At 42.1% G+C, this 24,759-nt stretch overlaps 1 protein-coding gene across 1 annotated transcript in view; it reads left to right on the forward strand.

Annotated features, from left to right (window-relative positions):
* The window catches only part of LOC119971991 (liprin-alpha-1-like), a 193,340-nt gene extending 170,249 nt beyond the window's left edge, over positions 1 to 23,091 (forward strand). The window contains exons 28-31 of the mRNA XM_038808415.1: positions 10,973 to 11,041; positions 12,821 to 12,986; positions 15,804 to 15,868; positions 21,728 to 23,091. Of these exons, the coding sequence (XP_038664343.1) occupies positions 10,973 to 11,041; positions 12,821 to 12,986; positions 15,804 to 15,862 (294 nt within the window). The 3' untranslated portion in view covers positions 15,863 to 15,868; positions 21,728 to 23,091. The remainder of the gene's footprint in view (positions 1 to 10,972; positions 11,042 to 12,820; positions 12,987 to 15,803; positions 15,869 to 21,727) is intronic.
* The last annotated feature ends 1,668 nt before the right edge of the window (positions 23,092 to 24,759 follow it).

The following is a 24,759-nucleotide window of genomic DNA, read 5'->3' on the forward strand; positions in this document are numbered from 1 at the left end:
GACAGAAAAGTGGAGATGCCACAATCTGATTGGCCATGATCTTAGCAAATGCCAGAGCAGGCTTGAGGGATTCAATGACAAGTCCCTGCTCCTAATTTGTATGTTTGTATGAAGGACTCTAAAAATGTTGCATATTTTGCCAGGAATAAACAGTTTTATGTCCTCCAGTGTCTCCTAGTGTGCTAAATGGATCTGCGACAGTCCCATTATTGCAGCATGTTGGAAAGTTGGCAATGATAATTATTAGCTAATGAGAATGGGCTGAATGCCATAGTACATGGTGTGAGGGTGGGAGAAAGGGAAAGCTAAGCAAGAACATGCTTTTCAGTTCAACTCACTTTTTTTGGATCGTTGCTTCAGAGTAACCTACTGCTGGCCTGCATTATTTGGGGACTCTATAGGTCAGAGTTCTGCTTTAGTCCCCTCAAGTTGAAATGAAGTAACTCTTTCAGTTGCGAGTCCTTATTACCTGTTAACCCTTAAACCAGTCTAATATCTCCATCACCATCTCCAGTACTTTGTTTAATGTTTGGTTTCAATATGGCTGTTCTGGGTTCTTGCAGTGCTACAGGAGGCAGGGGAAAAGGGCAGATGGTCAGTGGCCTGAATTGAAAATTGGTATGGTTAATTGAAAAGGTAGAATAACTGGAGAACAGTATCCCATGGTCTGAGACAATGGTGCTGCTAAAATATGTACTCAATTATTGAAGGAAGATTAAATTTATTCCAAAAAAGTGATTTAACGATGGGCAATATTGTATGTGTGAGTAACATCCCATATTAAAAAAACAAGCTTTCTGTTCAAGTTGCAATCCCTGATCAAGCTTTATTAAAGATGAACTTACTGAGATGCATCTCAGTTGAAAAGGGAAAGCAAATGATGTTCCTTTCTCCAACAAAGGCAGTGAATATAAGTTTTGGTATCTTTTAAGATATAATAGAAAAGTGAAAATTTCAGATCGTCAGTACTTCAAAAACATTATCTACATCCAGATGGAGCCCATTTGTCCCATCCTGTCTGCACCAGCTCTCCAAACGAGCATCATGACTTAGTGCCATTCCCCTGCCTTTTTCCCCATACCCCTGTTTCTATTCCAATAAATTTCTAAACACTCTCTTGAATGCCTCGATTGAATCTGCCTCCACCACACTTCCGGGCAGCACATTTGGTTTTGAACTTTTCAACCAAATCTCCTCTTAGCCTTCTCCTTCACAAGAACAGTACCAATCCCTCCTTCTGCTCTCAATACTGAAGTTTCTCATCCCTGGAACCAGTCTTGTAAACCTATTCTGCACGCTCTCCAATGTGTTCACATCCTTCCTATAGTGTGCCACCCAGAACTGTACACAATATTCCAGCTAAGGTCCATGCTGTATGCCTCTTAATAAAACATAGAATACTATCGGCTTTATTAACTGCTCTCTCCATCTGTCCTGCCACCTTCAATGATCGATGCACTTATGCCTCCAGGTCCCTCTGCTCCTGCACCCTCAAGAATTTCACCCCTTATTTTATATTGCTCCTCGGCGTGTTCTTCCCACCAAAATGTATCAATTTGTACTTCTCTGAATTGAGCTTCATCTGACAGCTATCTGCTCACTCCACCAACCTCTGTCATTTTGAAGTTCTACAATGTCCTCTTCAGTTTACTTCCAAGTTTTGTATCATCCGCAAACTTATTGTACCCGACACATCAAGATCTAGATCATTAAGCAAGGGTCCCAAGACTGACCCCTGGGGAACACCAGCCCGAAAAATATCTGCTTCATATTATTCAGACAATTTAACCCTTTATTAAACCTTTCTGATGTCATCTCAAAAAAAACTCCCAAGTTAGTTAAACACTATTTCCCCATTAGAAATACATTGTTTTAATATAAATTTAGGATACCCAATTCATTTTTTCCAATTAAGGGACAATTTAGCATGGCCAGTCCACTTACCCTGCACATCTTTGGGTTGTGGGGGCGAAACCCACGCAGATACGGGGAGAATGTGCAAACTCCACACGGACAGTGACCCAGAGACGGGATCGAACCTGGGACCTCAGCGCCGGAGGCAGCAATGCTAACCACTGCACCACCGTGCTGCCCTTAGAAATCCATTTTTGTTCTTCCTAATCAACCCACATTTTTCATGTGACTATTCTGTCCCAAATAATTGTTCCTAGAATCATGACCACCACTGATGTTAAGCTGACTGGTCTGTAATTGCTGGCGCTATACTTAATAATAATCGCTTATTGTCACAAGTAGGCTTCAATTAAGTTACTGTGAAAAGCCCCTAGTCGCCACATTCCAGCGCCTGTTCGGGAAGGCCGGTACGGGAATTGATCCCGTGCTGCTGGCCTTGTTCTGGATTACAAGCCAGCTGTTTAGCCCACTGTGCTAAACCAGCCCCTGTATTCGAGGACTTTGAAGAGAGAAGGGAGGTTGGAAATGAGGTGGCAATTTGCCAGGATGAAAGATTCGAGCGTTTTTTCCAGAAGAGGGGTAATAATAGTCGATTTGAAGAGTGGACAGTACCTGAGGAGATGAAACCATCAGCTAAGATGGGGGCCAGGAAGGGAAGTTGGATGGTCAGCAATCTAGTGGGAACAGAACGGAGGGAAGAGGAGGTAGGCCTCAGACAAGATGGACTTGGAGGGGGCATGTGGAAAGAGCGGAAAGAAGCTAGAGAATGATGCAAGCTCAGGAGGAAACCTTTAGAAGATATCAGGAACATTTAAAAAGAGTGAGTGCTGAGAGTCACAATGGAGATTATTTAAAAAGAGCAGGAGCTGAGAGTCAGAGCGGAGATTGAAAAAGAGCATTCTCTATATTGGACAGACAGCACTTAGATTAGCTGATTGCTTTGTTAAGTAGCCTCCATTCTTTCTGCATGTGTAGTGCTAGACTTGACTCTTTCCTTCCATGCTCACTCTGGACTTCCCACTTTTGATGTCACGTTTCAATCAGGCTCAATGCCAGTTGAAGAGTACAAACTCTCTCTCTTTGGCATTCTGCATCACCATGATCTTAGCCGTGACTTTTTAGCTTTGGTTCTTAGCTATATCTTTCCATTTCTTTGCAACAAAGGTTATATCGATGGTGGAGAGGAAAGTCGGCCAGTCAGTATCTGGGGAAGGCAAACAAGTTTAGTTCTGAGCAGGAGCCCTTTTATGGAACAGCGTAAACGGTGTTCTGGCAAGAGCTGGTCTCTACTTTTCGTGTTGGCCTGCATTTTATTTCCTTTTTACTTACTGTCTAGTCTTTCAGTTTACAGTGCAGGTGTAGACCATTCAGCCCTTCAAACCTGCTTCGCCTTATGAACATCGTTGATCAGCAGAGCTACCTCAAAATAGGGAAGATATAAGGGGGATGTCAGAGGTAGGTTCTTTACCCAGAGAGTAGTGGGGGCATGGAATGCACTGCCTGTGGAAGTAGTTGAGTCGGAAACATTAGGGACCTTCAAGCGGCTATTGGATAGGTACATGGATTACGGTAGAATGATGGGGTGTAGATTAATTTGTTCTTAATCTAGGACAAAAGTTCGGCACAACATCGTGGGCCGAAGGGCCTGTTTTGTGCTGTCTACGTTCTTTGTCTAATCCCCTGTGTTTGCTGACTTTCTCTTCTAATTTTCTCTTTTCTGGTTGGGTCTTTTACCATATTCCTCAGCTGTTTTTCTTTGAGAACAGTAACTGCACTGCGTGAGTGGGTTGTTGTAGTTTGTACAACTAAATATGTTGTCAGCCTTTTCCGAATCTTTACATTCTCAGGAGTCTCTAGCGGAAGTTTTATAGTTTCCATCTACATTTTATATTCTGCATCTTTATTTAAAACAATTCAGTAATCAGCACTAAAATCGGTCATTTGATGACATATCTCCTAGTTACATACTTTTAAGTGGCTGTGTAAAGTTTTGAGTGTGGACCCGTCATTATTTGATTGAAGGATATAAAGCAGTTAAGAAGCAGTCATTTCACATTTGGATGGTAGATTTCTTTATAGTTGGCTTAGAGTTATCTGTACTCCAATAAAAGTGAATCTTTACAGAATGGAATCGTAACAATTTGCTTTCTTAGCCACAATCGTTTTGTTCCAATACCTGTACTAAGCACAAGTAAATGTCACACAGTCCCAGATGGCCGTATGCTGCTGACCGCTTTGAGAGCTGGCTGATGATGATTTAACGTGAGGATCGCCACACCCCAGGCGAGGGACAAGGTTGGCAGGGTGGGGTCTTCATGAATAACGTTAGCCGGTGTGGGAATTTAACCCACGCGATTGGCGTCGCTCCGCATCACGAACCAGCTGTCCAGCTAACTGACCGCCACCTGTATTTTACTGCACTGGCTTGCTGGATGGTGTGTGAAATTAACTTGAGCAGTGTTGCATGGGGAGAGAGCACCATCTGCTGGCAGGGAGTTAATGTTACAGGGCTAGATTTGTGGGAAACAAAAGTAATAACAAAAGGCAATCAAAACCATCTATTTCCTTGGGGAAATAATGAATGGAACTTTTTGGGGGAGTTATTGTCCCTTCTAGGTCACTGATACCTGTGTTTTATAGATGAAACAATGTTGAGCAGCGATCAAAGGCATTTTCTCAGGAAATTAGGAGAACCGGTAAGAGATGTGAACCGAGGATTTGATTTTTGTGTCGTTGCTTTGCTAATTTTATCGTCAGCATCTAATCAGGCACTGCCAGAGCATATGCAGCCACTGTAAATTAACCATAATGAAGAAATGCCATCAAGCTTTCCCCTGACTTTTCAGTTCTTCTCATCATTGCGTAGATTGGAGGAAATAAAGCAAGTTATGTTTAAAAAGCCTTTGCTCAAATGGTTGTTAAAATGAATGCAACAGACTCCATAAATTCAAACCCAAAATGATCTTTCACCTGGCAATTGCTCTTTTCAATCTTCTGTCTTTTCAGTAAGAAGTCTCAACACCAAGTTACAGTCTCAACAGGTTTATTTGAAATCACAAGCTTTTGAAGCGCTGCTCCTTCATCAGGTGACGTGGAGGCAGGTTCATAATCACAGCTGTGCTTTCGGAGCGCTGCTCCTTCATCAGGTGACGTGGAGGCAGGTTCATAATCACAGCTGTGCTTTCGGAGCGCTGCTCCTTCATCAGGTGACGTGGAGGCAGGTTCATAATCACAGCTATGCTTTCGGAGCGCTGCTCCTTCAGGTGACGTGGAGGCAGGTTCACAATCACATTGCTGCAATTGTGAACCTGCTTCCACTTCACCTGATGAAGGAGCAGCGCTCCGAAAGCTTGTGATTTCAAATAAACCAGTTGGACTGTAACCTGGTGTGGTGAGACTTCTTACTGTGCCCATCCCAGTCCAGCGCCGGCATCTCCACATCCTGTATAGTCAAGCCAGCAATTTTCAAAGTACAATTGGAACTCTTGTGATGCAGGAAGCTATTCTTTCTCCTTTACAGATTTAGATTTGATTTCACAACAGGAGGGTTGTAGAGTGGCCTCTGTACCTGTGAGAAAATGTTAACAGACAAAAACACACCAGCGCAACGGGAAGGTTTTTCTAGAATTTCTGTCAATGTTGGGTTCTTGGTTTTGAAGCCGCCTCCTCTCCTTTCAGATTTGTCCCCTGATTCTTTTGTACAGTTTGTTTTTAACTGGCTATCAAATGATCGGCGACTATCGAAAGTTAAACGGCTGCTTTCTTTGGGTGACATGCATGCTGAATGATCACATTTACATCCAATGCAACATAAACGGCAACTTAAACTGGAGTAGATTTATACCTAAGAAACAGGAACATGCAAATTTACCTTTATAAACTAATTTCTAAACACTGCCCCAATGAATTTATTTCCCAAAACATTTAACAAAGCATGTTTTAAACATTTTCTGGGAAACTATACTCCTTGCTAACAATCAAGCAAATTCTGTTTTGTTTGCCAGTCTATTAGAAGAGATTATAAATCCAAAATGAGTAGTGACTGTAGAGCATTGGTCATCAATCTCTTCCTCTCTAAGGGTGATTTGAAGGCTGCAGTTCTTTTTCTGGCACCTGTACTTTTCAATGTCCAACGGGTGTGGTCTGTGAGTAAACTAAGTTAATTGCCCATGGAATACATTGTGAGCTCAATGGTATGCAGGAAGTCAGTTCAAATAAGAACATGGCACTGGGCCAGAAATGTTCACCAGGTTCCAGGCACTTTATTTGCACCTTTAATGAAAAGTTTCTTATCGTTTTATGTGCTATTTATGAGAAAGGAAAAGAATATCCTTGACAGGTGAATAGGGTTTTCATGTCAGTGATGCATTTTGTTCATCATAATGTTTTTTTAAGGTGATTAATGTCCCCTGACTTTGATTCTAATGGGTGTGGTGTAATAATGGCCAAATATTTCCGACTTGGAATAAGCAATGATAAGCCACAACTGAACTACCATGTACCATTCTGGCCATCGCTTTACAGGGAGGATGTGAATGCACTGGAGAGGGTGTAGAGGTGATTTACCAGGGTGCACCTGGGCTGGAGGGTCTGAGTTATGGGAAAGATTGGATAGGCTGGGGCTGTTTTCCTTGGAGCAGCAAAGGTCCAGAGGGGACCTGATAGAGGTGTATACGATTGAGGGGCGTGGATAGGGTGGATGGGAAGGCACTTTTTCCATTAGTAGTGGGGTCAATAACCAGGGGGCATAAAGAGCTAAGAAAAAGAGAAGTTTTTTTTCTCCCAGAGGGTGGTGGGATCTTGAACTTGCTGCCTGAAAGCGTGGTGGTGGAGTCAGAAACTTTCCTCAGCCAAGTAGAGAATATTGCGATGCAATTGTGACCTATGCCCTGTAGTTGGCAGAGAGGCTTTGAGGAGTCACGAGTTAAGTTAGCTACTGCAAAATTCCAAACCTCTGATGGCTGATTCAGTTAAGTTTTTTGCCAATTGTGATTCCCAAGGTGGTATTGGTGGATTCCGCAATGGTGATGTCATTATTCAACAGGAATTGGTTTAGAAACATCCCACCAGGAATAGGCCATTTAGCCCTTACACATTTTCTAACATTCAATGAGATCAAGACTGATTGGCAACCTAATCCAACTTTACCCCCATGTTCCTCAATAGATTTTGGATAACAAAGATCAATCAATCACAGATTAAAATTAATGTTTTAGCTGGCACTTCTGACATTAAGTTCCAAACGTCTCGTAGTCTTTCCATGAAAAGGTGTTTCCCAATTTCACTCCTGAAAGTTTGGGCTTTAAATTTTGGACTTTGTGGCCTCGTCCTAGACTCTCCAAACTAGATTTCCCCAAATATCTCATTTGCTTCCTTTAATATCTTCAAAATTTTATGAAATCACCCATAACCATCTAAATTCCAGAGAATACAACCATAGTCTCCTCATAGCTTAAACTTTCAAATCAAGGTAAGATTCTAATAAACTTATTGTACACTCCCTCCCTCCAGGGCCATTATACTCTTCCTGAACAACTGGTTCTTAGAACATTTTATTGGAGATGTTCACTGCAATCTAATTTCCTCGGCAATAACTTTATTGTCTCTAATGGTGATTTGTGGCAGACACTTCCAAATTTTAATCATCCTCTGCTTAAATTATTTCTTTGATCACCCCTTTAATTCCTTTTGTGATTATTTTCAATTTAATCGTCATTATTCGGAGTTCAGTGTCACAGAGGTTTACAGCACAGAACAGGCCCTTCAGCCCATCGAGTCTGCGCTGGTCAAAAACAACCACCTAACTATTCTAATCCCATTTTCCGGCACTTGGCCCATAGCCTTGTCTGTCCTGGCATCATAAGTGCACATCTTAAATGTTCCAGACTCTCACCACCCTCTGGGTGAAAAAGTTTCTCCTCGCATCCCCATTAAACCTCCTGCTTTCCTACACTTGGAACCTCAGCTTGATTTGGGCTCAATTAATTTTTTTTAAAATTCATTTACGGCATGTAGACATCACTGATCTCGCCAGCGTTTATTGTCCATCCCTAATTGTCCTCGAGAAGATGATAGTGAGCTGCTGTTTTGAACCGCTGCAGTCCCTGAAGTGTAGGTGCACCCAAAGTGCTGTTAGGGAGCGAGTTCCAGGATTTAGACCCAGCGACAGAACCCAGCACGGTAGCATTGTGGATAGCACAATCGCTTCACAGCTCCAGGGTCCCAGGTTCGATTCTGGCTTGGGTCACTGTCTGTGCGGAGTTTGCACATCCTCCCCGTGTGTGCGTGGGTTTCCTCCGGGTGCTCCAGTTTCCTCCCACAGTCCAAAGATGTGCAGGTTAGGTGGATTGGCCATGATAAATTGCCCTTAGTGTCTAAAATTGCCCTTAGTGTTGGGTGGGGTTACTGGGTTATGGGAATAGGGTGGAGGTGTTAACCTTGGGTAGGGTGCTCTTTCCAGGAGCCGATGCAGACTCGATGGGCCGAATGGCCTCCTTCTGCACTGTAAATTCTATGAGATTCTATGAGATAAAGAACATAAGAACTAGGAGCAGGAGTAGGCAATCTGGCCCCTCGAGCCTGCTCCGCCATTTAATGAGATCATGGCTGATCTTTTGTGGACTCAGCTCCACTTTCCAGCCCGAACACCATTACCCTTAATCCCTTTATTCTTCAAAAAACTATCTATCTTTACCTTAAAAACATGTCAACTGCTTCACTGGGCAAGGAATTCCATGGATTCACAACCCTTTGGGTGAACAAGTTCCTCCTAAACTCAGTCCTAAATCTACTTCCCCTTATTTTGAGGCGATGCCCCCTAGTTCTGCTTTCACCCACCAGTGGAAACAACCTGCCCGCATCTGTCCTATCTATTCCCTTCATAATTTTATATGTTTCTATAAGATCCCCCCCCTCATCTTTCTAAATTCCAACGAATCCAGTCCCAGTCTACTCAACCTCTCCTCGTAATCCAACCCCTTCAGCTCTGGGATTAACCTAGTGAATCTCCTCTGCACACCCTCCAGCTCCAATACGTCCTTTCTCGGGTAAGGACACCAAAACGGAACACAATACTCCAGGTGTGGCTTCACTAACATCTTATATAATTGCAGCATAACCTCCCTAGACTTAAACTCCATCCCTCTAGCAATGAAGGACAGATCTCCATTTGCCGCCTTAATCACCTGTTGCAGCTGTAAACCAACTTTTTCCGACTCATGGACGAGCATACTAGGTCTCTGCACAGCAGCATGTTTTAATATTTTATCATTTAAATATTCCCTTTTGCTGTTATTCCTACCAAAATGGATAACCTCACATTTGTCAACATTGTATTCCATCTGCCAGACCCTAGCCCATTCACTTAACCTATCCAAATCCCTCTGCAGACTTCCGGTATCCTCTGCACCTTTTTCTTTACCACTCATCTTAGTGTCGTCTGCAAACTTGGACACATTGCACTTGGTCCCCAACTCCAAATCATCTATGTAAATTGTGAGCAATCGTGGGCCCAACACTGATCCCTGAGGGACACCACTAGCTACTGATTGCCAACCAGAGAAACACCCATTAATCCCCACTCTTTGCTTTCTATTAATTAACCAATCCCCTATCCATGCTACTCCTTTACCCTTAATGCCATGCATCTTTATCTTATGCAGCAACCTTTTGTGTGGCACCTTGTCAAAGGCTTTCTGGAAATCCAGATATACCACATCCATTGGCTCCCCATTATCTACCGCACTGGTAATGTCCTCAAAAAATTCCACTAAATTAGTTAGGCACGACCTGCACTTTATGAACCCATGCTGCGTCTGCCCAATGGGACAATTTCTATTGTTGTTGTTCTATCGTACTAGAGTTGTACAAAACTCCAGATGCCTCGCTATTTCTTCCTTGAAGATAGATTCCAGCATCTTCCCTACTACCGAAGTTAAGCTAACTGGCCTATAAGTACCCGCTTTTTGCCTACCTCCTTTTTTAAACAGTAGTGTCGCGTTTGCTAATTTCCAATCCGCCAGGACCACCCCAGAGTCTAGTTTTGGTAAATTATCACCAGTGCATTTGCAATTTCCCTAGCCATCTCTTTTAGCACTCTGGGATGCATTCCATCAGGGCCAGGAGAATTGTCTACCTTTAGCCCCATTAGCTTTCCCATCACTACCTCCTTAGTGATAACAATCATCTCAAGGTCCTCACCTGTCATAGCCTCATTTCTATCAGTCGCTGGCATGTTATTTGTGTCTTCCACTGTGAAGACCGACCCCAAAAAACCTGTTCAGTTCCTCAGCCATTTCCTCATCTCCCATTATTAAAACTCCCTTCTCATCCTCTAAAGGACCAATATTTACCTGTGAAGGAATGGCCAGATATTTCCAAGTCTGGATGGTGAGTAACTTGGGGGGTAACCTCCAGGTGGTGGCATTCCCAGGTATCTGCTACCCTTGTCTTTCCAGGTGGTAGCAGCCGTGGGTTTGGAAGGTGGTGCTGAAGGAGCCTTGGTGAAATCTATGGGAATCATCGCAAAAGAGCGTAAGATACTTTGTGTCAGAATTATGATGAAAGACAAAGCTTTAACCTTTTCCTTGAAAGGATGCGACTTAAAGCTGATCCAAAAGAAGATTTTGAGGGGCTTAACTATGTAGAACAGGCAAATAGTTTTCAATTTAAATTTATTTTTTCCCTTACATGTCTTTTTTCTCTTGATCCTTCCTCTTGAATCTTGATCTGTTGCGAGGAATCAGTTCTATTAGGTTTTGTTTGGAAGATTCTAAAGAGATGGTGTTACTGCTAAACAGCAGACGTATGCTGAAAGTAAAGTGTTATTGCAAAGGCACAGGCATATTTATAAAATGACTGATTCAATTGCAACCAACGTTAAAGGATAAAGAATTTGTACTCTGACTAATCTACTCCCATCACACTGTCTTGAATTACTAAGAGCACTTTGTGGAATCATTTTCTCTACACTTGTACTGCAGTTTATTTTGGCTTAATTACACCTAAAGGCTTTTTTTCGGTTTGCATTAAGAAACAATACTGACATTTATGTTTACAGGCACGCCAATCATTGGAGAGAGAATTTAACAACCTCTTGGCCCTCGGAACAGACCGGAGACTCGACGATGTAAGATTCAAAATTAATCTTTTCTTCACAGATTGTTGTGACCTCCAGATCCTTCTCTGTTTATTTAAGATAGGAAGTTGGTGACCGTTCTGTTCGAAGGAACTTTAATGTTATTTTCGGTTTGATTATGGTTTGGAAATCTGTATGTCTCGTGTACGTTGATATTGGAAGTTGTATTCATGAGCAGTTAACTAGAAATAACTAACATATATCCCCAGGGCCTTCTTTAGGAGAGTGACCGGCAGTATTCTGAGCTTTGTGTGGGCACATGGGACTCCGAGAGTGAGGAGGGTGTTCCTGGAGCGAGGAAGGGATAGAGGCGGGCTGGCGCTGCCCAACCTTCTGGGGTACTATTGGGCAGCCAATGTGTCAATGGTGCGTAAATGGGTGATGGAGGGGGGAGGGGCGGCGTGGAAAAGAATGGAGATGGCGTCATGTAGAGGTACAAGCCTGGGTGCCATGGTAACGGCACCGTTGCCGCTCTCCCCCAAGAGGGTTACCACGAGCCCAGTGGTGGCGGCGACCCTAAGAATCTGGGGACAGTGGAGACGGCATCGGGGGGAAACAGGGGGCTCGATGGAGGCTCCACTGGGTGGCAACCATCGGTTCATCCCGGGGAACACGGATGGGGGATTCAGGGGATGGCAAAGGGCGGGCATCAGCAAATTGAGGGACCTGTTTATTGGCCGGAGGTTTGCGGGCCTGGGGGAACTGGAAGATTAATTTGGCCTTCCCCAGGGGAACATGTTCAAATACCTGCAGGTAAAGGCGTTTGCTAGGCGACAGGTAGAGGGATTCCCTTTGCTGCCCTCGCAGGGGACGATGGACAGAGTGCTTTCGGGGGTGTGGGTAGGAGAGGGGAAGGTGTCTGACATCTATAAGGTAATGCAGGAGGTGGAGGAGTCGTCAGTGGAGGAGCTGAAGGCTAAATGGGAGGAGGAACTCGGGGAGCAGATAGAGGACGGGACTTGGGCGGAGGCCTTGGAGAGAGTCAACTCTTCCTCCTCATGTGCGAGGCTTAGCCTCATCCAATTTAAGGTGCTGCACCGGGCCCATATGTCCGGGACTAGGATGAGTAGGTTCTTCGGGGGTGAGGACAGGTGCACCAGATGTTTGGGGAGTCCTGCGAACCACGCCCATATGTTCTGGGCATGCCCAGCACTGGAAGAATTCTGGAATGGGGTGGCGGGGACGGTGTCGAGGGTGGTTGGATCCAGGGTCAAACCAGGGTGGGGACTCGCGATTTTTGGGGTTGGGGTGGAGCCGGGAGTGCAGGAGGCGAAAGAGGCTGGTGTCCTGGCCTTTGCGTCCCTAGTAGCCCGGCGAAGGATTCTGTTACAATGGAAGGATGCAAGGCCCCCAAGCGTGGGGACCTGGATCAGTGACATGGCGGGATTTATAAAATTGGAAAAGGTCAAATTTGCCCTGAGAGGATCAATACAAGGGTTCTATAAACGATGGCAGCCTTTTCTGGACTTCCTGGCTCAGAGATAGGTAATTGGGTCAATAGCAGCAGCAACCCCCGGGGGGGGGGGGGGGGGGGGGGGGGTGCATTATTGTAGTGTTTATTCTGTAACTTTATAGTGTGTTAATTTGCGTTGTTAAAATGCTGGGTTGTTCATGGGGATGGGGCGAATGTATATGATTGTTAATATTATTGTTATTTTCGGTATTTTACTAAGGTGCGTTGTTGTATAAAATCAAAATTTCTCAATAAAAATTATTTAAAAAAAAAAAGAAATAACTAACATAAATAGTTTATTTCCTTAACTGTAAAAGGAGGATGAAAAGGGTTTCAGACGAGCACCTTCTTGGAGAAAGAAGTTCCGACCAAAAGACGTAAGGGGTATGGCACCTGGATCAGCCGAGACATTGCCTGCTAATTTTAGAGTTACCTCAACAACATCTTCACCCTCCATGCAGCCAAAAATGGTGCAAACAGATGGTATGTATTGATTTCCTATTAGGTGACGCACACTGTATTACTATTTCAAATTACTGCTGGGCACGATCATACGATAAACACATTAAAACATTTTGAATGGCACTTTTTGCGTGCATAAGAATTTTTCTTAAAGTCAGTTTTAACAAATACAGTTTGGCTTTGTTCAGTGAGGTTTGTGTTCCAAAATAAACTTTGAAACCACTTCAGGCCAGAGGGATCAAAATGCTGTCTTAACACACTAAAATATATTTGTGTCACAACTGTAGTCTTAGTTTGTGCTTTGTCACGGACCAACCCAGAATGATGCCATTCTCGCATTCCCGTACCGGCCTCCCCGAACAGGTGCCGGAAGGTGGTGACTAGGGGCTTTTCACAGTAACTTCATTGAAGCCTACTAGTGACAATAAGCAATTATTATTATTGATGTTCAAAAGAAGCCTCAAAGTAACTTTGAGAAGAATTTATTTTCCTTTCTTCTGTTTCATGCTTCTTAACCTTTTAATTTGAAAAATGAAAATGAAAAAAAAAAATGAAAATCGCTTATTGTCACGAGTATCCTTCAATGAAGTTACTGTGAAAAGCCCCTAGTCGCCACATTCCGGCGCCTGTCCGAGGAGGCTGGTACGGGAATCGAACCGTGCTGCTGGCCTGCTTGGTCTGCTTTATAAGCCAGCGATTTAACCTTGTGAGCTAAACCAGCCTCTTTGGTCTTAGTGATGCACAATTTCAACTTCACGTTTCTAACTTGGAACTTTAAGTTATTGTTCAAGGTTTATGATTCAGGACACTGGAAAAATGTGGATGATGTCATCTCCAAAACACAGCTTTGAAGTGTCAAATGACTTGATGTGATACTTGCATTGTTTTCCTTGTAATTATTTTAATTACAACTTGGGTGCAATGTAGAATTTCAACTGAGGCAATCAAAGCTTTATATTTGCATTACCACTGGAATGTGACTGAAATCTTTTCCGTGCAGGCCTGTAAGTGAATTAGTTAACATGAGCTGGTGTGTAACTAGTTGTATTACAAAAAGCTCTTGACAGGCTATTGATGAAGGAAGTGGTGAAATCAACCACAGCCCCCATTGCTAATCTCAAACAGGTGGCCCATACTGGAAAGTTTATATGCACAGGATTAAGCTCAGCTGTGATGCCACTTACTGTGGCTCAGTTGGTAGTCCTTTCACATCCATGTCAGTAGGTTGTACATCGAAAGTTTAATTCTCGAGACTTGAACACATGATCCAGGCTGGTCTTTCAATGCAATACTGAAAGAGTAGAGGAGTTCTCCCCAGTGTCTCGATTTTTAGCCCTTGCACAAAACGGAAAAACCTGCTTATTGTCACATTGCCTTTCGTGGGATCTTACTGTGCGTAAATTGGCTGTCTTGTAACAACAGTAGCTGCACTTCAGAAATACTTAATTGGCTTTAAAGTGCTTTGGGGCGTCCTCATGTCATCAAAGCCACTAGATGAATACAATTTATTTCTCACATCATAGCTAGCGTTCACTGCCTGGGCGTATGAAAAATGATCAGTTGGATAATGGACTGGACGATGACCATTCTCCATGAAAGAATCAGTAATCTAGCATGAACTAGTGACTTCCTCGGAGGAGAGAAAAGACAGGGACATAAAGAACCTAGTTCATAATTTCGAGAGGTTACATTTTCTGTTGGGCTTATCACAGAATAGATGCTTGTTATAAACATTGGTATAGAAATTCACCATAATTTTAAACCACTGGAGATGCAATGTGCAGTAAACATCATTAATGGTGCAACATCAAACTAGTCTGTCAACTCAGGACAGTACTACCTAACAAGATTGTGTTTACTTCTAATCAGATTAAACATTGTGATGTTTGTTTACCGGTTTTGCTTGCATGTGGCCGTCAGTAGTCATCTCTGCAATCAATTATATAAATTGGGCAACTCTGAATCTTTCAAACGATACTTAAAATGCACCAGTTGTTGTGGCTGTATTTCTGAATGGGAATGAGGAGTGTTCAGACTAGAAAGATGAAAGAATTGTTGTACCATAAATCTCCTGGGTCAAGTGCATGGAAACAAAATAATACCTAATTTTTCTGAAAGTTGTCTATTTTGTAGGCTTTGTTTGTAATCATGGAAATGTAACCCGAGAAAGAGGCCATTTCAACCCTCACTCCAGTGCCATAACAAGCTCCATCTTCCAGCTAATCTACTCTATTCCTGTTTATCTGCTCTTTCCTCTTATCATCAAGTATTTTCCGTGTTTTAATCTGCCCCGCCCTCCCCCAAGCATTGTGGTGTTGCATGTGCTAACAACCCTTTATGTGGGAGAAGTTGTTTGTCTATCCTCTCTTCTGTAATAAATTCACTAATAAATAGATTGAAAGTATCAAAGTATTTGTGGTCCCTAAAGAGGTGATTTGATGCCTTTGTTTTAGAAAAAAATTGCAGTTTCGGCGGCTTTAGCTCAAAACGAAGTTGCATTTTGAGAACCCCCACAAGGGACAGGAATTTAAATACAGCTCATTGGACATTTTTCAGATTACATACTGGCTGCATGCAAGCCTCGCCAGTAACCCATGGAGCATTTACTCTAATACTTGTTCAGGTGCAGCCTGTATTAGATTCAAGAATCTGCAGCATTATAGCATTTGCTGCACTTAACCTGAGGGAGAATATCTGATCCTTGTGAAATTTTAAATGTCCCATGGGTTTTTTTTCCTGGAAAAGCAATTAAACAGTTTTGCTTTGTGCACTTGTGAAGTGACTAATTCATAACTAACAGCATGTTTTTTTTGCATGCGCTGTCTCTGCAAATTGCAGGCAATGTTTCTGGAGAGCAAAGAATGGATTCTGCTACTGTACGAACCTATTCGTGTTAATATCGGGTAAGTATTCTCACAGCAGTATCTCCCTGATTTAATATTTGCATGATCACAGGCAGAAGGTACCTTTCTTTAAATAATCCAAAGGAAATGCATTGCATCTTCACAATGTTTTCTGTTTATTTTAGAACAGAGTTTCCTTCTGCTACCTGCAGGGAGCTGAGGAAATTCAGACGAGATAATAAATCAGGTGGCTGTTGTGGACAAGTTGGGGACTAAGTGACTTTGTCTTTTTAAAAAGTGAAATTTGGCTGTGGAGCCTCTTGTTTATTTGCTACTGGATTGTTGTCTGTCTGGTACATTCAGAATTTACAAAAGGTTGTTGCCATGACCAAATTATTAAATAGGTCTTCCATCCATAGCCTTAGCTATTGAGCTGATGAAGGTGCATTTGGGGATGAATCTTGTTGTTTACACTTTTGAGATATTTCTTGGAAGAGTTCAAGAAAAGTTTTTAAGAGATATTTGTGCAAGATAGAAGACCCCTGATTTGAGCGACAGGACGTTCCTTTTAATATTTCAGCCTTTGCAGCCTCAAGGTCTGGCATAATCTCATAGAATGGAAGAAAAGACTTGTGTGGCTAAATGTTCCTATTTTATATTCTTATTGCACCACACCTGCAATACCATTAGCAGTTCTGGGCACCACACCTTTGGAAGGATATATCGGCCTGAGAGGGAGTGTAGCATAGATTATACAAAAGCAAAATGCGACAATCTGAAGTAAAAACAGAAAATGCTGGAAATACTCAAGTCAGGCAGCATGTGGGGAAAGAAACTATTCCGTACTAGAGTTGGCTAAGATTGAGTGCGAACTTCATTCAAAGGCGGATAGGCAATGGCTAATATTTAAGGAATGAATATATGCTTTGCACAACAATTGTACATTCCTTTCTGCTGCAAAAACACAAGAAAAGCGGCCCAACCGTGGCTTACAAAAGAAATTAAGGATAGTATTCGATACAAAGATATAGTAGCTCGGAAAAGTAGCAAACCTGAGAATTGGGAGCAATTCAGAATTCGGCAAAAGAGGAGCAAGAGATTGATTAAGAGATTGATTAAGAGATTGATTAAGAGATTGATTAAGAGATTGATTAAGAGATTGATTAAGAGATTGATTAAGAGATTGATTAAGAGATTGATTAAGAGATTGATTAAGAGATTGATTAAGAGGGAAAAATAGAGGATGAGAGTAAACTTGAAAGTAACATCAACGTAAAATCTTCTCAAAGTACACAAAAGAAAAAGATTAGTGAAGATAAAGTACCAAACAGGAGAAGTTGTAATAGGGAACAGGAAATGGCAGAGCAATAAAAAAATTACTTTAGTTCTGTCTTCACGGAGGAAAACACAAATAACTTCCCAGAAATACTAAGGAATCAAGGGTCTAGTGAGAAGGAGGAATTGATATTACTAAAAAAAAAAGAGTTGGCGAAATTAAGGGACTGAAAGGCAATAAATCCCTTGGGACTGATCACAAGGTACTAAAGAAGGTGGTCACGGAAATATTCGATAGATTTTGGATCAGTGCCGATGGATTGGAGGTTAGCAAATGTAACCCTGCTATTTAAAAACGGAGGGAGGGAGAAAACTGATTGATTAGCCTAACGTCAGTGGCAGGAAAAATGCTAGGATGTGGTAACGGGGTTAGACGAAACCAACATGAATTTATGAAAGGGTAATCGTCTTTGACAAATATAATGGTGTTTTTTGACGAAGTTACCAGCAGGATAGATAAGGATGAACCATGAATGTGGTGTACAAAGAACAAAGGAAAGTACAGCACAGGAACAGGCCCTTTGGCCCTCCAAGTCCGTGCCGACCATGCCGCCCGTCTAAACTAAAATCTTCAACACTTCTGGGGTCCGTATCCCTCGATTCCCATCCTTTTCATGTATTTGTCAAGATTATCGTCCCTGCTTCCACCACCTCCTCTGGCAGCGAGTTCCAGGCACCTACTACCCTCTGTGTAAAGAAAACTTGCCTCGTACACCTCCTCTAAACCTTGCCCCTCGCACCTTAAACCTATGCCCCCTAGCAATTGACCCCTCTACCCTGCGAAAAAGCCCCTGACTATTCACTCTGTCAAAGCCCCTCATAATTTTGTAGACCTCTCTCAGGTTGCCCTTCAACCTCCTTCGTTCCAGTGAGAACAAACCGAGTTTATTCAACCACTCCTCATAGCTAATGCCCTCCATACCAGGCAACATCCTGGTAAATCTCTTCTGCACTCTCTCCAAAGCCTCCACATCCTTCTGGTAGTGTGGTGACCAGAATTGAACACTATACTCCAGGTGTGGCCTAACTAAGGTTCTATACAGCTACAACATGACTTGCCAATTCTTATACTCAGTGCCCCGACCAATGAAGGCAAGCCTGCCATATGCCATCTTGACTACCTTCTCCACCTGTGTTGCCCCTTTCAGTGACCTGTGGACCTGTACACCTAGATCTCTCGGACTGTCAATACTCTTGAGGTTTCAACCATTCACTATATATTCCCTATCTGTATTAGACCTAAAGGGAGGGCAGGTAATTGGAGTTTCATAAAGTTTTTGATAAAGTCCCACATAAGAGGTGTGTGCAACACTAAAGCATGTGGGATTGGGGGTGATATATTGGCATGGATTGAGAATTGGTGAGCAGACGGGGGACAGTAGGAATCAGTGGGTCTTTTTCGAAGAGGCAGGCGATTACTCACAGGCCCTGCAGGGATCAGTGCTTGGCCCCAACTATTCACAATGTACATCAATGATTCAAAAGTAATATTTCCAAATTTGCTGACGACACAAAACTTGATGGGAATATGAGTGGTGAGAAGGATATTAAGAAGCTTCCAGGTGATTTAGGCAAGTTGAATGGACAAATACATGGCAGTTGCAGTATAACATGGATAAATATGAAGTTATCCAGTTCAGAGAAACAGAATGACAAAGCATGATTCAAATGGCGATTGGCAAATGTTCACATACAAATGGGCCTGGGTATCCTCGTGCACCAGTCACATGACAGCAAGCAGTTTGGAAGGCAAATTGTAAGTTGGCTTTCATTGCAAGAGGACTTGGCACTCGGAGCAAGTCTAACTGCAGTTGTATTCAATTAGCTTGTTCAGTTTGATTTTAATGCCATACACACCAGCATATAAACTCTCCAGCGAAATCCCAATTGTCGGGTTTAACGAGGTTTCACACTTCAAATGTGCCAATTAGTGTGCATAAATCTTTATAATCAGAGATTGACAATTAAAAATAAATTATTTATTTGGGTTGATGCTTCCAAGGTTGAATAACAGCCACCCTCAAGAGATGAATTCCAAATTGAGGGTGAAATATGAGCCTGATCTGCTGCAGACTTGGTGTGACACACAGTCTCTTTCCCTGTTTGGTACACTTTTATTTCCTCTTGCTGTACTGACAACACCACAATGGAATGTGATTTCAGGCAGGGGCAGTTGAACTAAGTTTCATAGGGAAGGGATATTGCACCAAATGATGTGTGCAAACTCCTTTTATTATTGTACTTTGTGCATTAAAGTGAGCATATTTGAACAATATTTGAAGAGGATGGCATTAATCCAATATCCTTGGCCAAAAAATGTCTCACTAACACCAGAATAACTTTTGATTTATTTACTTAACTGTTGAATTTTGCTGTGTACAAATTGCTTTTCTACATACCCAGAATGACTACACATCAAAGGTATTTAACTGGAAGGGGAGTGCTTTGAGATAATTCGAGGATGGAAAGGAACCAAATAAATGCAAGTTTGCTTGGGTCTTTTCAGCGTGTTCCTTAATAACTTATTTTGCCGATTAAATTTATTTGTTTCACGTTTATTCCATGCTGGTTTTGCCCCATTAACCACACATTTGCTCGTGGCTGATTTGGATTGTGATCTAAATTCGGGTGTTTTCGTTTTATTTTTAAAAATGTACATAATTAGAAGGTTTTTGTTTTGGGCGTTGTTGGAATGGGACAGCTAGCGTTGCCAACTGTACTATTCTCACCTGTTAAAGTATTCACAAAAAACTGTGTAAATTATATGAATGTGTGACGTGCAAAACATCAAATTAGTAGGCGATTTAACTTTAGTGGAGTGGAAAGTAGGTAGTACTATAGTTTTGATTGTGGAAAATTAAAATTAACATTAACAACTGAGAAACCTTTCTGCTTAATGAAGTGATTCCAAGAACTATTTCAAATAAGTGAATTTCTCAAGTATTCTTTCAGTTATAAGCTGAAACATTCTGCTATAATTATTCATTATTGATGTCAGCTTAATAAATAATTACAAAATTGAACGGAAAGATGATACCAGATAAATAAAAATGGATGTTTTGATATGATGACCTTGTGCTTGAGATTGAAGAGCTTTTTTAATATCTGGAAAAATGTGCTTAAAATAAACCAACTCAAACCAACTAGTGTGACCATGGTATAAAATCTACTCTAGTACTTTGGGAGAAGTGGGACAGGTGAAGTTTGTTTCAAGGTTGGATTTTTGATAACCTTGATGCTAAATCTGGATGAGGGTAAAGTGGTTGATGTGGTGTATATGGATTTCAGTAAGGCGTTTGATAAGGTTCCACACGGTAGGCTATTGCAGAAAATAAGGAAGTATGGGATTGAAGGTGATTTAGCGGTTTGGATCAGTAATTGGCTAGCTGTAAGAAGACACAGGGTGGTGGTTGATGGCAAATGTTCATCCTGGAGTTCAGTTACTAGTGGTGTACCGCAAGGATCTGTTTTGGGGCCACTGCTGTTTGTCATTTTTATAAATGGCCTGGAAGAGGGTGTAGAAGGATGGGTTAGTAAATTTGCAGATGACACGAAGGTCGGTGGAGTTGTGGATAGTGCTGAAGGATGTTATAGGATACAGAGGGACATAGATACGCTGCAGAGCTGGGCTGAGAGGTGGCAGATGGAGTTTAATGCGGAAAAGTGTGAGGTGGTTCACTTTGGAAGGAGTAACAGGAATGCAGAGTACTGGGCTAATGGCAAGATTCTTGGTAGTGTAGATGACAGAGAGATCTCGGCATCCAGGTACATAAATCCCTGAAAGTTGCCACCCAGGTTAATAGGGCTGTTAAGAAGGCATATGGTGTGCTAGCCTTTTATCACTAGGGGGATTGAGTTCGGAGCCACAAGGTCATGCTGCAGCTGTACATAACTCTGGTGCGGCCGCTCCTGGAGTACTGCGTGCAGTTCTGGTCACCACATTATAGGAAGGATGTGGAAGCTTTGGAAAGGGTTCAGAGGAGATTTACTAGGATGTTGCCTGGTATGGAGGGAAGGTCTTACGAGGAAAGGCTCAGGGACTTGAGGTTGTTTTCGTTAGGAGAAGGCTGAGAGGTGACTTAATAAAGACATATAAGATAGTCAGAGGGTTAGATAGGGTGGACAGTGAGAGTCTCTTTCCTCGGATGATGATGACCAACACGAGGGGACATAGCTTTAAATTGAAGGGTAGTAGATATAGGACAGATGTCAGAGGCAGTTTCTTTACTCAGAGAGTAGTAGCGGTGTGGAACGCCCTGCCTGCAACAGTAGTAGACTCGCCAACTTTAAGGGTATTTAAGTGGTCACTGGATAGACATATGGATGAAAATGGAATAGTGTAGGTCAGATAGGCTTCAGATGGTTTCACAGGTCGGCGCAACATCGAGGGCCGAAGGGCCCGTACTGCGCTGTAATGTTCTATGTTCTATTATCGATGTAAAATCCAGATTCTTTTTTTTAATGCCTCCATAAATGCGTTCTTGGCAATTAAGTAACCCCGCAGTGTTAGGATTTGCTATTTGTGGTTGTAGTATTCAACGTTACCTAGTTTTGGTATTTAATTGTGTTCTTTTATTTTTTCAGTTCCCTCTCACTATTTCAACAGATGACTGCACAGCATTCAAAGCGTTCATGCAGTAACTGTACATCACAGGAGTTGCTGAGAAAGCCGGGAGATCTGTGATGTAGCAATATTTCTAACTTGGACTTAATATTTTACTACAGAGATTTTAATTAGTTGATCCACGACTCATGAGTACCCTAGGTATAAAATTTTAGAATAAATGTTTCTTATATTTATGTAAACTTGTTTCAATATTGATTTACTGTAGATCTGGCATCTAGCATTAATTGTGTACCCTTGCTTAGAACACATTTATAATTATGTACAATTCTTTAAATCGATTTTCTTTACTCTTAATCATGTTATTTTTTTTCGAGGAAATGTATCATATGTCTGTATGTATTCATCCCTATGAAAATTGTGGGGGTTTTGTAAATTGTTGTGTAATTACTACAGATATTCAGATTTTTTTTTTATAAAGTTGAGGACAAAAAAAAGTGGGTGTGATGGCATGTTCAATGCTGTTTTCCCAAGAGAAACTGCATGCTGACAGCACTAAGTGTGTTGATGTTGTAGTTAGTCTGGAGTCTGTAATTATATCCTTTTTAAACCATCTATTCTAATTTTTAAACCTGTAAATGCTTGTCCATTTTTTCAGTATGGTTAATAATGAATAGATGGATATAAGAAGAGATAAAGCCATATATAGATATATATATAGGACTGTTGAGGAAGAGGTGGAATGAGTGCAAGGAGAAGCCTCTTCAATAACTCAAATGTTATTTCCTCCCCTACCTTACTGTTAAGAAAAGGCTGGTTTAACTTTCAATGGACCAATATCATTGACTGTGGTGTCAATTAGGACTATTCAACTTCAGAAGTATAAAAAGCCGGGTACTTTTAAAAGTAAAATGAAAGCCTTATTTATTTTTCACGAATATGGTTTGCTGTTTTCTTTGCAACCCTTTCCTAATCTATAGATACTGTGCAAACTACTTTTAAAAAAGGTGACTGATTAATAGGAGATTGGGAAAATGTCTTGGCTTCATCAATGAGAGTGTTCAGTATTTTTGAGTAACCCATCAACATGTCAGCTGCAGTTTTGTTGGTATCATGGTGAGATATGTATTGTGTACCAACACGTTGTAAATCTGTCCGAAAGCTATTCTGAGTGGTCAATTTTTTAATGTACGTTGGCCTGAATCATGTACTGTTATTTGTCCAATATTTTGCTGTTCTGAGTTTTTCTCTGCCTTCTTGTAACAAATTATGTACAGTCTATACAGTACTTTGAACTATTTTTATCACAGTATTTATTGCTTTCTTTCAATAAAATACTTAAACTTTTATTTTCCACTGCCAATAAACAAAGAAGAAAACTGAAGTTATTCGATTTATATGGCTTCCGCAATGTCAAGTGCCTTGATTTATTCCATTGGAGCATGGGGATAACTGCTTCCCAGTAACACATTACCTTAGTCTTGGGCTTGAGAACCAGGCCCTCAAATAATCTTCCTCGGTCAACCAAAGGATGAGTTGACACATTGACGATGAATTTTATCATCAATGCCTTCATCTGGAAGAGGTTGCCCGGAAGAATTTTTTTATGCTTGGGCAGTGGGAGTCTGGAATTCACTGCCCGAGTTGGTGGTGGACGCAGAGACCCTAAAGGTACCTGGATCTGCCCCCTTAAGTGCTGTATGCTACAGGGCAATGGACCGGGTGCAGGAAGGTGGGATTAGAAAGCGAAACCTGGGTGTTCTCGGGCTGACAAGGCCAAGATGGGCCCAATGGCGTGTTTCTGTGCTGTAACTTTGCTATGATCCTACGATATGTAAAATGGTGCACACCTGCCAGAATCTCACCCCTAATTTTAATTGATGCGAGGCAGTGTTGTGCTGTGGGAGCTGATTGGAAAAGGACCTTAATTTTCTGGATGATTCATTTTTTAAATAAATTTCCAGTACCCAATTGTTTTTTCCAATTAAGGGACAATTTAGTGTGGCTAATTAACCTACCCCACACATTGTTTGGGTTGTGGGGGCAGGCGGGGAATGTGTCACCTACACACGGACAGTGACCCGAGGCTGGGATCGAACCCGGATCCTCGGTGCTGTGAGGCAGCAGTGCTAACCACTGCGCCACCGTGCTCCCCCTTCAGGATGATTAATGATGGGTCAATTTTTTGTATGCTTCATAGAAGGAGTCAGCAGTGTCCTGGAGCTTGGTTTCTAAGTGAGCATGCACACAATCTCTATATGTATACTGGAGCTCAATGACTGAGTTGGAGTGATTTTGTTTTTTGAGTTGAAGATGGTGTATCTTGAATGGTTTCCCAGCTGTTCTGTAAATTAATTCCATACCTGCGGGTAGTTTACTGGAGATAGTTTGTGGGGAGCACAAGTGGATAGCACTGTGGCTTCACAGCACCAGGGTCCCAGGTTTGATTCCCCGCTGGGTCACTGTCTGTGTGGAGTCTGCACATTCTCCCCATGTCTGCGTGGGTTTCCTCCGGGTGCTCCGGTTTCCTCCCTGTCATAATATACACACAAGTATATGATGGTGCACAGACAGACATTGATTGACACACAGGATGACCAACGAACGCACAGAACACAGCAGCCAATCACCAGACAGGACATGGCCACTATAAAGCCAGAGGGCACTAGTTTTCCCGCTCTCTTGGGATGCAGCCTCTGAGACAGCCAGAGCCTGTGAGCAGCAACTCAAACACCTACCATGTGGTAGTAAGATAGTCTGGTCAGGCTAGCCTCAGGTTTCCAGTCAACTCAGCATAGTGTCAACGCACAGTTAAAGTATGTTTAATAGTTAAGAGTTCAATAAAATAGAGTTGCATTTCTCCAAGAGTTGGAAGCCTTTCTCTTGCACTGCAATGGTAAACGCAGACCCAGCATACCCAACATATCACTCCCACAGTCCAAAGACGTGCAGGTTAGGTGGATTAGCCATGATAAATTGCCCTTAGTGACCAAAAAGGTTAGGAGAGATTATTGGATTACAGGGGTAGGGTGGAAGTGAGGGCTTAAGTGGG

The sequence above is a fragment of the Scyliorhinus canicula genome, chromosome 9 (genome assembly GCF_902713615.1).
Source record: "Scyliorhinus canicula chromosome 9, sScyCan1.1, whole genome shotgun sequence".
Classification (NCBI taxonomy): Eukaryota; Metazoa; Chordata; class Chondrichthyes; order Carcharhiniformes; family Scyliorhinidae; genus Scyliorhinus; species Scyliorhinus canicula.